At 33.7% G+C, this 12,213-nt stretch overlaps 1 protein-coding gene across 10 annotated transcripts in view; it reads left to right on the forward strand.

The window, feature by feature from the left end:
• LOC115429348 (disabled homolog 2-interacting protein) overlaps positions 1 to 12,213 on the forward strand; it is a 423,964-nt gene that overhangs the window by 321,177 nt on the left and 90,574 nt on the right. Inside the window, exon 1 of one of the 10 annotated variants that reach the window (XM_030148697.1) lies at positions 7,940 to 8,358. The exons of the other annotated variants lie outside the window; for them this stretch is intronic. Within the exon in view, the coding sequence (XP_030004557.1) occupies positions 8,336 to 8,358 (23 nt within the window). The 5' untranslated portion in view covers positions 7,940 to 8,335. Of the gene's footprint in view, positions 1 to 7,939; positions 8,359 to 12,213 lie in introns of those variants that run through there. 10 annotated transcript variants of the gene reach the window in all.

Below are 12,213 nucleotides of genomic sequence, written 5' to 3' on the forward strand. Positions count from 1 at the left end.
GATAAATGCATGGTTCACTGCAAAAATACAAATCTTACCAAGTGTATTTTTCCTCATTTCAAGTCAAAATATGTCATCACACTTAAAATAAGACATAGTCAAGGTTATAATAGTTTTGGATTTTCATTATAGTTTAGTTTTATTTAGTTTTGACTTCTTTTTTTATCTATTTATTCAGTTAGTTTTAATTAGTTTTTAGAGCAGGTTTGCCAGTTTTTATTAGTTTTCGTTATTTTCTAAATGCTTCGTTTTAGTTTAGTTTAGTTTCTTTATATCTTTTATCTTCTTCGCCATCGTATTCAAATAAATCCCAGACAGGACTCTGCTGCTTTCCTCCCAACTTAGTCTCCATGTTTCCAGGTAGAGTGGGGACCAGAAGACGACTCTAAACGACAAATGGCAAGAAGTGACGGACGGTTAAATATCATACGGTGCCAGCAGCTAAAATTGCTTGGAGGAAATAAATCAATTTTATATCAATCCGACATTGACAAAGATGAAAACGAAGGGAATTTTATCCAGAATTTTTATACATTTTAGTTAGTTTTGTAAGCACACAATACAGTTTCAGTTAGTTATCGTTTTTTCTTTTAATTAAATTTTTCATTTATTTCAGTTAACGAAAATGTTTTTACAATTCTAGTTTTTGTCATTCCGTTAGTTTTCGTTAACGATAATAACCTTGGACATAACCATCTAAAGAGTAACTTTTCAGTGAGATATAAGAACTTGTTTTTAGACAATACATCTTGAAAATCTTATTTCAAGAACAAATTTTCACTTTTTCCATTGGCAGATTTTTTTTGTTTGAATTAAGTAAAAAAAAAAATCTTGAATTAAGCAAAAAAAAAATGTATTTATGGTTTGCATAGTTTATTGCATTGTTTTGATCATAATGTACAGAACTGAGATCCTTTTAACACATAGATTAAATGCAATATTCTACTATTCGTACTAATTTTGGATATCAGCATTGCCATAAAGCAGCCCTGCAAGTTACAAAATGTCCGTAATAGACTTACGCTACTAGACATAAGAAATGTAGTAGTAGTTGTAGTAGTAGTTTATTTCGAGCACGTAGAATCATCAGGTAACAAAGAATCATACAATATGGTAAAACAAATAAATAAATACAATTTTTTTGCGCTCGAAAAGGAGTGGGAAGAAGTGTAACTTATTGACTCCCACCCCCTTTTTACAAACTAATAATCAAACTAGATCCGCCTCCTTTACTTTGTTAATACACATTTTCCTCTGTATATTTTTTACAATAACACAAAACATCCATAAAAACCATTCATATACTCTTTTTTTTTGTCACCTCATACACTATCAGATTTCTAATCAGCCGTTTTCAATATAAACTATAATATACATATCCACCTCAAATATTTACTCCAAATACAATGATCAATAAATATGATAGTATCTTCTTATCATGATAACCAATTAACTATAATATCTTATTTTATACGTACTTCTAATGTTCTATATTTTGTTATTATAGTGGATTTATAATGATTTTGATTGAAACAATCTTATAAAATATTTATGTTGGATCATGCAGTTTCACCTGACCTTACATGGGGGAGATGCTTTCAGATACTTTATGCTCAAACTACCAGACTGACTCTAGTAATCTTTTACATCTTCATATCTTTCTCTTTTTATGCTTTTACCTTTCTTACCATTACTTTGTCATTCATATTTAATTCATATTTTCTATAATGGAGCTCCATTTGCTACTTTCTGCCTTGTCTAGGGATGGGAATTAATACGAGTTAATTGATAACAGTGCATCTTATCCATTTCTACATCGATTCCATTATTGATTCTTGACCAGGTTTTCGGTGTTGTCTATTGTCCCTTTAATGTGAATGTGTAGAAACATGAAAAACCACACATTTGGACTATAGAAAATCAGATGATACAAACACTGAGCTTTGACTGTTCAGAAATGATTACCATCATCACAGCATTTTGCTTTGGTCAGGCAATATAAACAGCTGACAAGTTTTATATCTTTATTCAATTCAATACTTTTTTGTCATCGTATAAAAAACAAGATAGTGATTTAAGTATCTTTAGAGCAGGTATAGAATAGAATAGAATAGAATAGAATAGAATAGAATAGAATAGAATAGAATAGCCTTTATTGTACAGCAGTATTAACAAACACCAGTGCTGCAGAAAAATGATACAGAAAATATAAAATTGCAAAAACTAAACTAATTTAACAAAGTAACATAAGAATAGAGCTTAGTGGAATATAAACTAGAACTGGATAAAATATGAATAGATGCAATTGTAGAAGCCAATAATGTAATAACAGCCGATAACATAATAAATTTGCCATTTTTAACATGTAATATCTGGCCAATAACATAATAAAAGTCCTGAACTGATAATGTAATAACTATTGGCCAATAACATTATAACTTATTGGCTGGTATTGTCCTGGTAAAAAAAAAAAATTAATAAATTCTTTGCAAATGTAATAACTGAGCGTAATAAGTTATAATGATATTGTCCAAAAGCTATTATGTTACTGGTTCAGGACTTTTATTACATTGTTGGCCAGATATTATGTTATTGGCATATTACATTTGAAAAATGGCAAATTTATTACGTTATCTGCTGTTATTATGTTATCGGTTATTACATTATTGGCTTCTACAACAATTTACAGTATTAACAGTATCTGACAGTATGTATATCTATGAACAATATGTATTACCATAAATAAAAGTGTGTATATCTATGAAACAGTATATATCTCTATTAACAGTATTAACAGTATGAATTTCCTGTAAACAACTTTGTATATCTATGTAAAACAGTATGTGTACCTATAAACCCGGTCTAAAGCTAGCTTTAACTCGTAAAATAAAAGCTAAACATCTCTTTTTATTAGCTCTGATCAAGTTTAAGTTTCATTGACTCGGAGAAACACTGTTACCATTAATCAAATACAATAAATTGCCTCACTTCACCCTCATTTTAGTCAGACACAGAGTTACAGAACCCAGAAGAGTCCTGGAAGACAGTAAGGAAAACACAATAAGGCAAAGGCCGCCGCAGCTACATTACCAACACAGACTAGATAGACAGATTGGCTACAGGCTAATACAACAACTTAACAGTGAAGTTAAGATGATTATTGTTGTTGAAATCAAGAAAAATACTGGCACTTGGTCCTCTCACTTACAGTAAGACACTATTTTTGACACAAGGAGCTGTGAGTGTTTATCCATAGACAGCTCCAGTTAACTGAACACTCCAGGACTGATTAAAGGAAGTGATAACCTCTGAAGTATATGACTGTAATAGATCAGTCTGGAGCTGGTCTGAACTATTATGTAGGCAATTAGCTTAAAATTTTTTTTAAATATTTCAGTGTTATGGGTAATTCAGTACTTTCTACATTAACTACACTGGTCAACAACAAATTTATTGTTTAAGTTTTTTGAGCTGATTAAGGAAAATTTTGGTGTGCTGAATCCAAAAATCACATTAATTTTGCTCAATCTGGTCAACTTTCTGAACTATGCTACATATTGGCTTTGACATTTATGGGCATTTTCACATCATATGATACAAAATTCTCTCATATTTCTTGCAATAAACGAGTTCTGAAGATTTTACTTTTGCCAATTTATGATTAATGTTTTTTTTTAATATTACAGGTGAATGAAATGGCTTCGACTAGAAGATCTTGCAAAAATAAGCCTGACGTATTCTGCTATATCTACGGTGAATACATAATAAATAATAAATACATCCTGTTAGATAATTATTTTTTTTCCTCTTAAAATCTATTTTGGGTGAGAACTATATAAAAAATCAACTGATAAAGTCACAAAAATGTAATCAATTTTGTGAGAAGATCAAATTTTTCAAAATCAAATTAGCAAAAAAAACCTGACCTGATTGAGAAAAACAGATGTCATTTTTGGATTTAGCGGTGCAAAATGGTCCTAATTCAGTTGAAAAAACCTAGACAACCTGCAAAAAACATTTTTTTGTAACCCAGTGCTATTATTATTATTCATAGTAGTAGTAATAGTAGTCATATTATATATTGTTATGACTATTACTGTTACCACTTTATGCTGTGAGTATTAAACTATATATACATACATACATATAATATACATACTTAAAATAATTAGCTATTTAGCGTGATTATTATCATTACCACCTTGCTACTTGTTGTTTCTACTAGTACTTCATAATGTGCAGTTGCTTGTTTTTTTTTTTTCAATACTATTTTCTTTTTTAGTTATTGTTTTGCTATTTTCTTGTAGTATTTCTTATGGGTATATTCGGTGTTTCTGCTGCTATTAGAACCTCAATTTCGTGAGTGTTTTGCCTAAAGTATCAATAAAATTTTATCTAATCTAACTTAAGGCAAAATATGATCGATGGAATTTTTTTTTTTTTTTTTTTTACTACAACATATATGCATGTAGTACTATCAGTAAACAACAAAAATTCACACTTATGAGGATGACAGTGTGCTTTACCGTACAAACATATTCATAAGTATAGTAAACAAACCAAATTTTGAATATTTGTCAAAACTTTTGTTAGAATAATTCACTACATTATCTCTGTACCTTTAAGTATTTCACAGTTCTTATCCATGGTCTAGTCAGTGTCTCAATCTTCTTTATATATATATATATATATATATATATATATATATATATATATATATATATATATATATATACTTTATTTTTATTGTTTGATTTCTGTACATTACCAAACAAAACAAATATAAGTGACATGTGGGATACAATGGCCATAATAAACCTTGTGACTTCCAATTGTTTTTAGTAATGTGATGCTGAAATGAAAATTGTCCATTTCTTCCATTTATCATGACACTGTTCTTCTTGAGTCCTCAGTCTATGGATCAGAATCTCCATCTTAAATATTCCACTCACAGTTTGTGTCTAATCGTTAGTCGTAGGCGGTTCTAGTCTGCACCATTTTTTGGTAATAGCCTTTTTACAGGATGCTAATAATATTTTAAACAAATATCTCTCATTTTTTCTTACATTATTACCAATAATACATCCAAAATACATCACCAAACATGTTTTAGGAATTGCATAACCCAATATCTTAATTGTTGAATATACATTATCCCAGAGTAGGGATGTAACGATTACCAGTATAATGATAAACTGCAGTAAAATTGCAGATGGTTAGTATTACCGTTTTAATTCTAATTATCATGATAACCGAGTTCGATTACTGTACTTTTAGGGGAAAAAACCCTATGTAAAGATCTGCTTTTATGTCAAATATCTGATTATAGTTTTAATTTATTACAATTTTGATTGTATATACCTAATATTTGAGAACCAATATTCACTTTTAAAGTCTTTGAAAAGGTTCATGAAGCATCTTTGTGTTATTTATGCAATAAAGTATAGACATTTTTCAAATCGGATTTTATATATTTTTTTGTGTGTTTTCTGGCCTTTTAGGTTGATATAGTAGGTAAACGTGAAAAAAATAATAGACAGATGATATAGATGAAGTTGTGCTGAAAAAAAAGATACCAAACATGGGTATAGTAAACATTTGTTTATATAGTATATAAAGGCAACATCAAAAGTACTGAAAAACGTCCAAAATAGGCTCAGACTCCTAAGGGTTAATATTTGAATGTTTCTACCAACAGAAGGTACATTGTGCCTATTATTATTATTTTTATTTATTTATTTATTTATTTAAAATACAACTTGGTTAAATTATTTCAGTGTGTGTATAAGTACTTTTTGAACATTTTGAGCATAATTTCAATAATACCGCGATAATAATGATAACCGTGATCATTTTGGTCACAATAACCGTGATATGAAATTTTCATATCGTTACATCCCTGATCATAACACTGTTCTTGAGTCCTCAGTCTATGGCTCAGCACCTCCATCTCAAATATTCCATTCACAGTTTGTATCCAGTCGTTAGTTGTATGTAGTCCCATTTTTTGGTAATAGCCTTTTTACAGGCTGCTAATAATATTTTAAACAAATATCTATCATTTTTTTCTTACATTATTACCAATAATACATCCAAAATACATCACCAAACATGTTTTAGGAATTGCATAGCCCAATATCTTAATTGCTGAATATACATTATCCCAGAGTGATGCAAGTTTAGGACATAACCAAAAGTGTTTCCCCTTGTCCTCCTCTTCTCTGCCCCATCTACTTGCCCTCTCTCCATCAACCACCTTCCTCTCTGCGATGGAGGCTTGTGGAAACCTGTCTGGAATGTACTGTATCCGCTTATTATTTGTTTCTGCTGCACTCCCTCCCTCCCTCCCTTTACCTCTGTGCAGACAGGTGGTGCTCTACTAAACAGGTTAGTGGTAAACAGGGGAATAACATCTCTGAGGCGAGGTTTCTCTGGGACCACCTCGAGACAAACAGTTAACTGAGAGTCCTTTCTCTCCTCCGCTCCTGTGACCCCGTCCTACTGTTGTCTGCTGCTGTAAACTCGGCTCATGACCTCGTACATACCCGCCCACATGCTCCTTGGCGTGAATATTTCTCACAAAACTGCATGAGATACAAATATATTTTTCTTGTCGAGTGGGTGATGCAAGCACAGAAGCCTTATCTGCACTGACAAACGTGCAAAATATAAAGGTCACGCTGCCACATGACTCATGTACAGTCCGGCACAGAAAGCCATTGTTCAAAATGCATTTTCTATAAATAAAGAAGGTTAAGATATATGTTTCTCCACTCCCCTCTTTGCTAATGTGATTATACATACAGTACATATCTATAGATGGAATAGCCTCGCCGTGTCCTACATTATATTCTGAACAATCGCACTCCAAACAACCCTAAGAGGTACGATTTTATCATGACCAAATCCAGAGGAATGAGGAAATCCCCCAGTGTGTTTAGTCTCCAAGCCTTGCCCTGGCTTTGGAGTTAACCTTTAACCAACAATTCTCCAAAACAGTAAAGGTGTGTTGGTCTGTTTACTTGTGATAAGAGCAAGCAACCCTATTCCAATCCCTAGAGAGGGAACAAGTACATTAAAGCTCCTCCAGTTTCACCTCCTGAATCATACTTAAATTGTTTTGGAGCTGGAGAACTGGTCCACCTGCAGAATAATAGGGTGTAGAAACCGTTCTGTCACAGTTCACAATGAATTCCTTTGTTAAGGTAGACGACCGCGACCTAATCCTATGAAGTTCCGACAAGATTTTGTGTTTTTTTTTTTTTTGGTTTTTTTGGTTTTTTTTGTTGAACATGACGGTGTGTATCATTGAATGATTGAGCTCAAATATCCTCCTGTCAGTCAGAAAGCATGTTAATAAGAAATATTCAATCTGGACCCGTTTCCCAGTGTTATTATTTCACAGGAAATGACTGGCGTTTCTGGGTTATTTGGCTGTTTTTCGGGGCTGTAACATCACTTTAAATTGAATCGTCTTCTGACAGCATGTCTCAGCCATGACATCAGTCTTCCCCCGTGTAAAAAAAAAACAGCCATACCAAACATCTGGCAGCGCGTCTCCTCCCTAAACTTGGCTGACTTCATTTTCTCCTCTTACATTCACTCTTGCCTTTTTTTTTTTGTGCCTTCCTTCACTCTTTTTTTTCTCCTTTTTCTTCCTTTTCCTTAAGTTCCCCTCTCTCTCTCCGGCCAAGGTCCTTACATTTTCCCACAGTGTGTGCTGCTGAAGGCTGGCCCATTGTTTCCTGCTTCAGGGAAACTGGGAGGGAGGAGGCAGGCTGACTTCCTGGCTGCCAGTTCGAGGTCTGTGTCGGTGTGAGAAAGACCAGCAGAGACAGATCTGATGATGACAAAGAAACTCTCTATCCTAGAGGTTGATTTCAGCTAAAAAAAAGATTTAGATTTTACTAGATTTACCAAATCACAGCACTTTAGTGACAGATTGTTTTTGCGTGTAAGATTATTTATACTAGTGATAGTTGTGGTTATATTAGATTAAAGCTCCATTCTGTCTCATTTTTAGGTCAGTGCCAGGTTAGATTTTGTACATTGCCTCATCATAGTATAGAGTTACATTGGACTATAGGCAGGCTTATTCTAAATATGAGCGCTGTCTTTTTAAATGGGATGTGGAGAGGGGTGTGTTAGTAGCAACAGACATCCTTTGGGAGCGGTGTGGTGTAGCTCAGAGGGCAGAGACTCCAGCCACGTTCCCAGGGACTCAAAAATAGTCAGGAAAACACAGGAGCACCGACAAGCCGCTAGTTAGGAATGCAACCCGACGTAAAGCGGTGCCTTTTGGGGTTCCAGCGTTCCGGAGACGGCCTGCTGGACCATGTTTCACATATTCAGTAAATCGTAAGTGTAATTTTGTTTTAATCCTTTCTTCACGAGTCCTTGTTACTGTGGATGTCTCAAACCCAGCTGCAAACTGTGGTTTCTGCACCCGCCCACAATTCAATCTGTATTTTGTGGCAACATATGAGCATTTTTTTTTTTCTATCTAATGCTATAAAGCATGTTCTGTATGCATTATGAATGTAAATAAAAGGTCAGAATGGTGACGCAGAAGTAAGAAAAGAGCAGTACAGTGGATAACAGTTGAAGAGGATGTCCCGAAGAGAGAAATGAGGACGCGTTCGGACTTGAACATGAAAACTATTCAGCGCCAGAGGCAAACATTGGCTTTGGAGTGCAAATAGGATCCCGTTATTGGCGGCACACTCTGCAATTTAGAAGCAATTAAGCACCACAGTACATCACCTGTCAGAATGTGATATTATAATCATATGATATGATATTAGATGATATATAATAATAACAATAATAAAGAAACATTTATCTAAAGCTGTTAAACAACGGAAGAAGTTTTCATGGAGCACAAACTAGATATTGTTCTTGCCATGTTGCGTGGGAAGAAAGTCACTGCCCTCTTTTTCTCCTTGTGAACTTGAGTGTTTGCCTGTTTCTTTGTCCAATGCCACAGGGCTGTTTGAATATTCAGGTCAAGAAGTGAAAAAAAAAAAAAAAAAAAAAGAAACACTTCCTCATCCATTCCCTTTCGCTGCTTTTTACATGTTATCAGTTCCCCAAGCGCTCAGCAGTTATGCAATAGTCAAGTTAAAAAAGCTGCTTTACTTTCAACAAATTCATATTTTTGTTTTTTTAGTCAAATAGAGCTGGAAAAGATTGACATATTTTCAAGCGCTTTGATTTTTTTTTTGTGTGTGTGTTAGCATTCACGTGGTGTCATGTTCTGCACATGAGCACAGATGCAAACACCATTTCCATGACCTTGGCATGCCTTAAAGTATTCTCAGCCTCACAGTTACAGCTGAGTCATACCCACCGATATGTGACTGTCTTGCCCCTAATTTTAGTTTATTAATGTCTCAGTGGGGCTTTCTGCTGGAAGAGGCATGCTAATATTTCCACGGTTGATGTAATTAAATGGCAAATCAATGATAGCTAATGGGAAATAATGAGAGGAAATGCTGAACTGGAAGTGGAAATGTAGAGGATATCGCAGACAGTATCACTAATTTATGTTATGAAATTGTCCTTTCTACAGTTCTACTAAAATCAGACCTTAATATTGAATGACAGTTTCTCAAACCACTCCGACACCTCGCTGCTCTTCAGGCTTTAACAGTAAGCATTACCGCATAGCCCGGAGCCTGATGATGACTTAAGTCAGCTAATTGGACAGACGTCGGCCCAATTACGACAGAGTTTTCACTACCCCCTGCTTTACTGTAGTGATAACTACATTAGCTCTACGTCTATCTCCTACCACTGCCCCAATCCTGTCCTCTAGGAGTTTTTTTAGATCAGAATTAATGACTGTATGGAGCGCATATGTATGGTGTAGATTTTGATATTTACAGCTACACCTGTCTGTGTTGTTTATTCACAGTGTTTTTTTGTATAATCAAATAGCAGAGGTTACTGATTTAACAGTTTGAAAGGATTACACTGGGTTACAACAAAATGTTTTTTGCAAGTTGTCTAGGTTTTTTCAACTGAATTAGGACCATTTTGCACCGCTAAATCCAAAAATGACATCTGTTTTTCTCAATCAGGTCAGGGTTTTTTTTGCTAATTTGATTTTGGAAAAATTTGATCTTCTCACAAAATTGATTACATTTTTGTGACTTTATCAGTTGATTTTTTATATAGTTCTCACCCAAAATAGGTTTTAAGAGAAAAAAAAATCATTTTCTAACAGGATTCCTGTTAGGTACAATGGTGCATTCACCGCAGATGTAGCAGAATACGTCAGGCTTATTTTTGCAAGATCTTCTAGTCGAAGCCATTTCATTCACCTGTAATATTAAAAAAAAAAAATTAATCATAAATTGGCAAAAGTAAAATCTTCAGAACTTGTTTATTGCAAGAAATATGAAAGAATTTTGTATCATATGATGTGAAAATGCCCATAAACGTAAGCAAAAATGTTAAAAAGCCAATATGTAGCATAGTTCAGAAAGTTGACCTGATTGAGCAAAATTAATGTGATTTTTGGATTCAGCACACCAAAATTATCCTAAATCAGCTCAAAAAACTTAAACAATAAATTTGTTGTTGACCAGTGTTATCTTCACATCAGCACATTCTATACTCTGGCTACATCCACACTAATACATTTTCAGCTTAACCCATAAATACCCAGTCCTACTTTTGTGGCAGTTCCCAAGTGAATATTTCTCTTGATTTAACCTTTCTTAAAGGAGTGATATTTAGCTTTTTTTAAAAAATGTAATTATCCATTTTAAAACATTTCCCTGTGGTCTACATAAACTGTAAATGCTCTGCTTGGGTCTGAATTCTTCATTAATTCAACTCCACAGGTCCATCTTCAACCCTATTTTTGAGTAATGCTCTGTCGCATTCAACCAATAACTGAACATTTTAGGTAATCAGCTCAGAGTTTGGACATATTTTCAGTATGGACTACAACCGCTGCTGCTGACAAACAATTATGTCGTACTCAGAGAAATGTTAGTCGGAAGTCTTGACCGTATATGCACAAATGTTGTGATGTAACTGTTTATAGACGTAATAAATTAAGCAAGAATTAAAACAGGTTGTAGAAATCCACTCAATTTTTGCCAAAATGAATATAAAGATAGCTTTGCAGCACCTGGAGGGTTCAAATTCAAACTTTATGAACTATTAGGGTCCACATACACAAATAAATGAACCAAAGACTAATAAAAGTGGGTTTAGCAAAATATGAGCCCTTTAAGTGATTTATCACCATTTATTATAATATTATGCTCTGTATTTTGTGCTTTTTTCTGATAATCATGTATTTTCCTGTGTTTAATTCACTGATCATGTAGATGTTCATAAAAGCTCAGAGTGAAGTTGAGGGTTATTATATCAAAAACAGAGAAAACTAAGAAGAAAGTGACTTTAAAAAAAAAAAAAAAAAATCATTAACTGAGCATAAACCCAGTGTCTCCATCCACCGTCATTAGAGGCTTTTCAAGTGGACATATGCACAAAACTTTACTGATATTTATAAATGTCGAGTGCATAATGTTGTTTTTTCCATTAAATCACAAATACGATGATTTGTTTATTTATTATCGCGAGATGACACGAGAAATCATTCCATAAACATGGCAACAGATGTAAATATCATGTTGATTTACAGATATATTAATTATTATTATTATTATATATTACCCCTCTATCCAGTGCGAAATAAAAAAAAAAATTTGGTTTTCAGGCTGCAGCACGTTTCTTTTAAAACTCTTCTTCGCTTGTTGTAACATTCGTCAACATCATTTTTTTTCTTTTTTTTCCATATGACTCTAGTTGCAAAAAAAGGTCTTTCCATCGCAGTTTTGCATGATATACCAATTGCACTACGCCCGAAAAACCACCTCTTGGCACAGCAAAAACTTTTCATCAAAAAACGAGAGTTTTGGCGAAATTGTCGCTTTTTGCATGAGGTAAATTTTTATGCACAAGTTATATTTTGAGGGTCAATGGAAAAGCAACTACTGATCCAACTCCATGGGTTTTACTGTTGAATTCATGTTGTAGAAGATGACAGTGTTTCCATGGTAACTACAGAGCCTCTGAACGTCCAAATGGATCATATCTGATGACCATGAAAAGATGACACACTGTATTTCACACCAATTATTAACATGTATTGACAGGATTAGTGGATCAACAGGTATTCAATAGTTTAAATCA

Source organism: Sphaeramia orbicularis, chromosome 12, assembly GCF_902148855.1.
Source record: "Sphaeramia orbicularis chromosome 12, fSphaOr1.1, whole genome shotgun sequence".
Taxonomy (NCBI): domain Eukaryota; kingdom Metazoa; phylum Chordata; class Actinopteri; order Kurtiformes; family Apogonidae; genus Sphaeramia; species Sphaeramia orbicularis.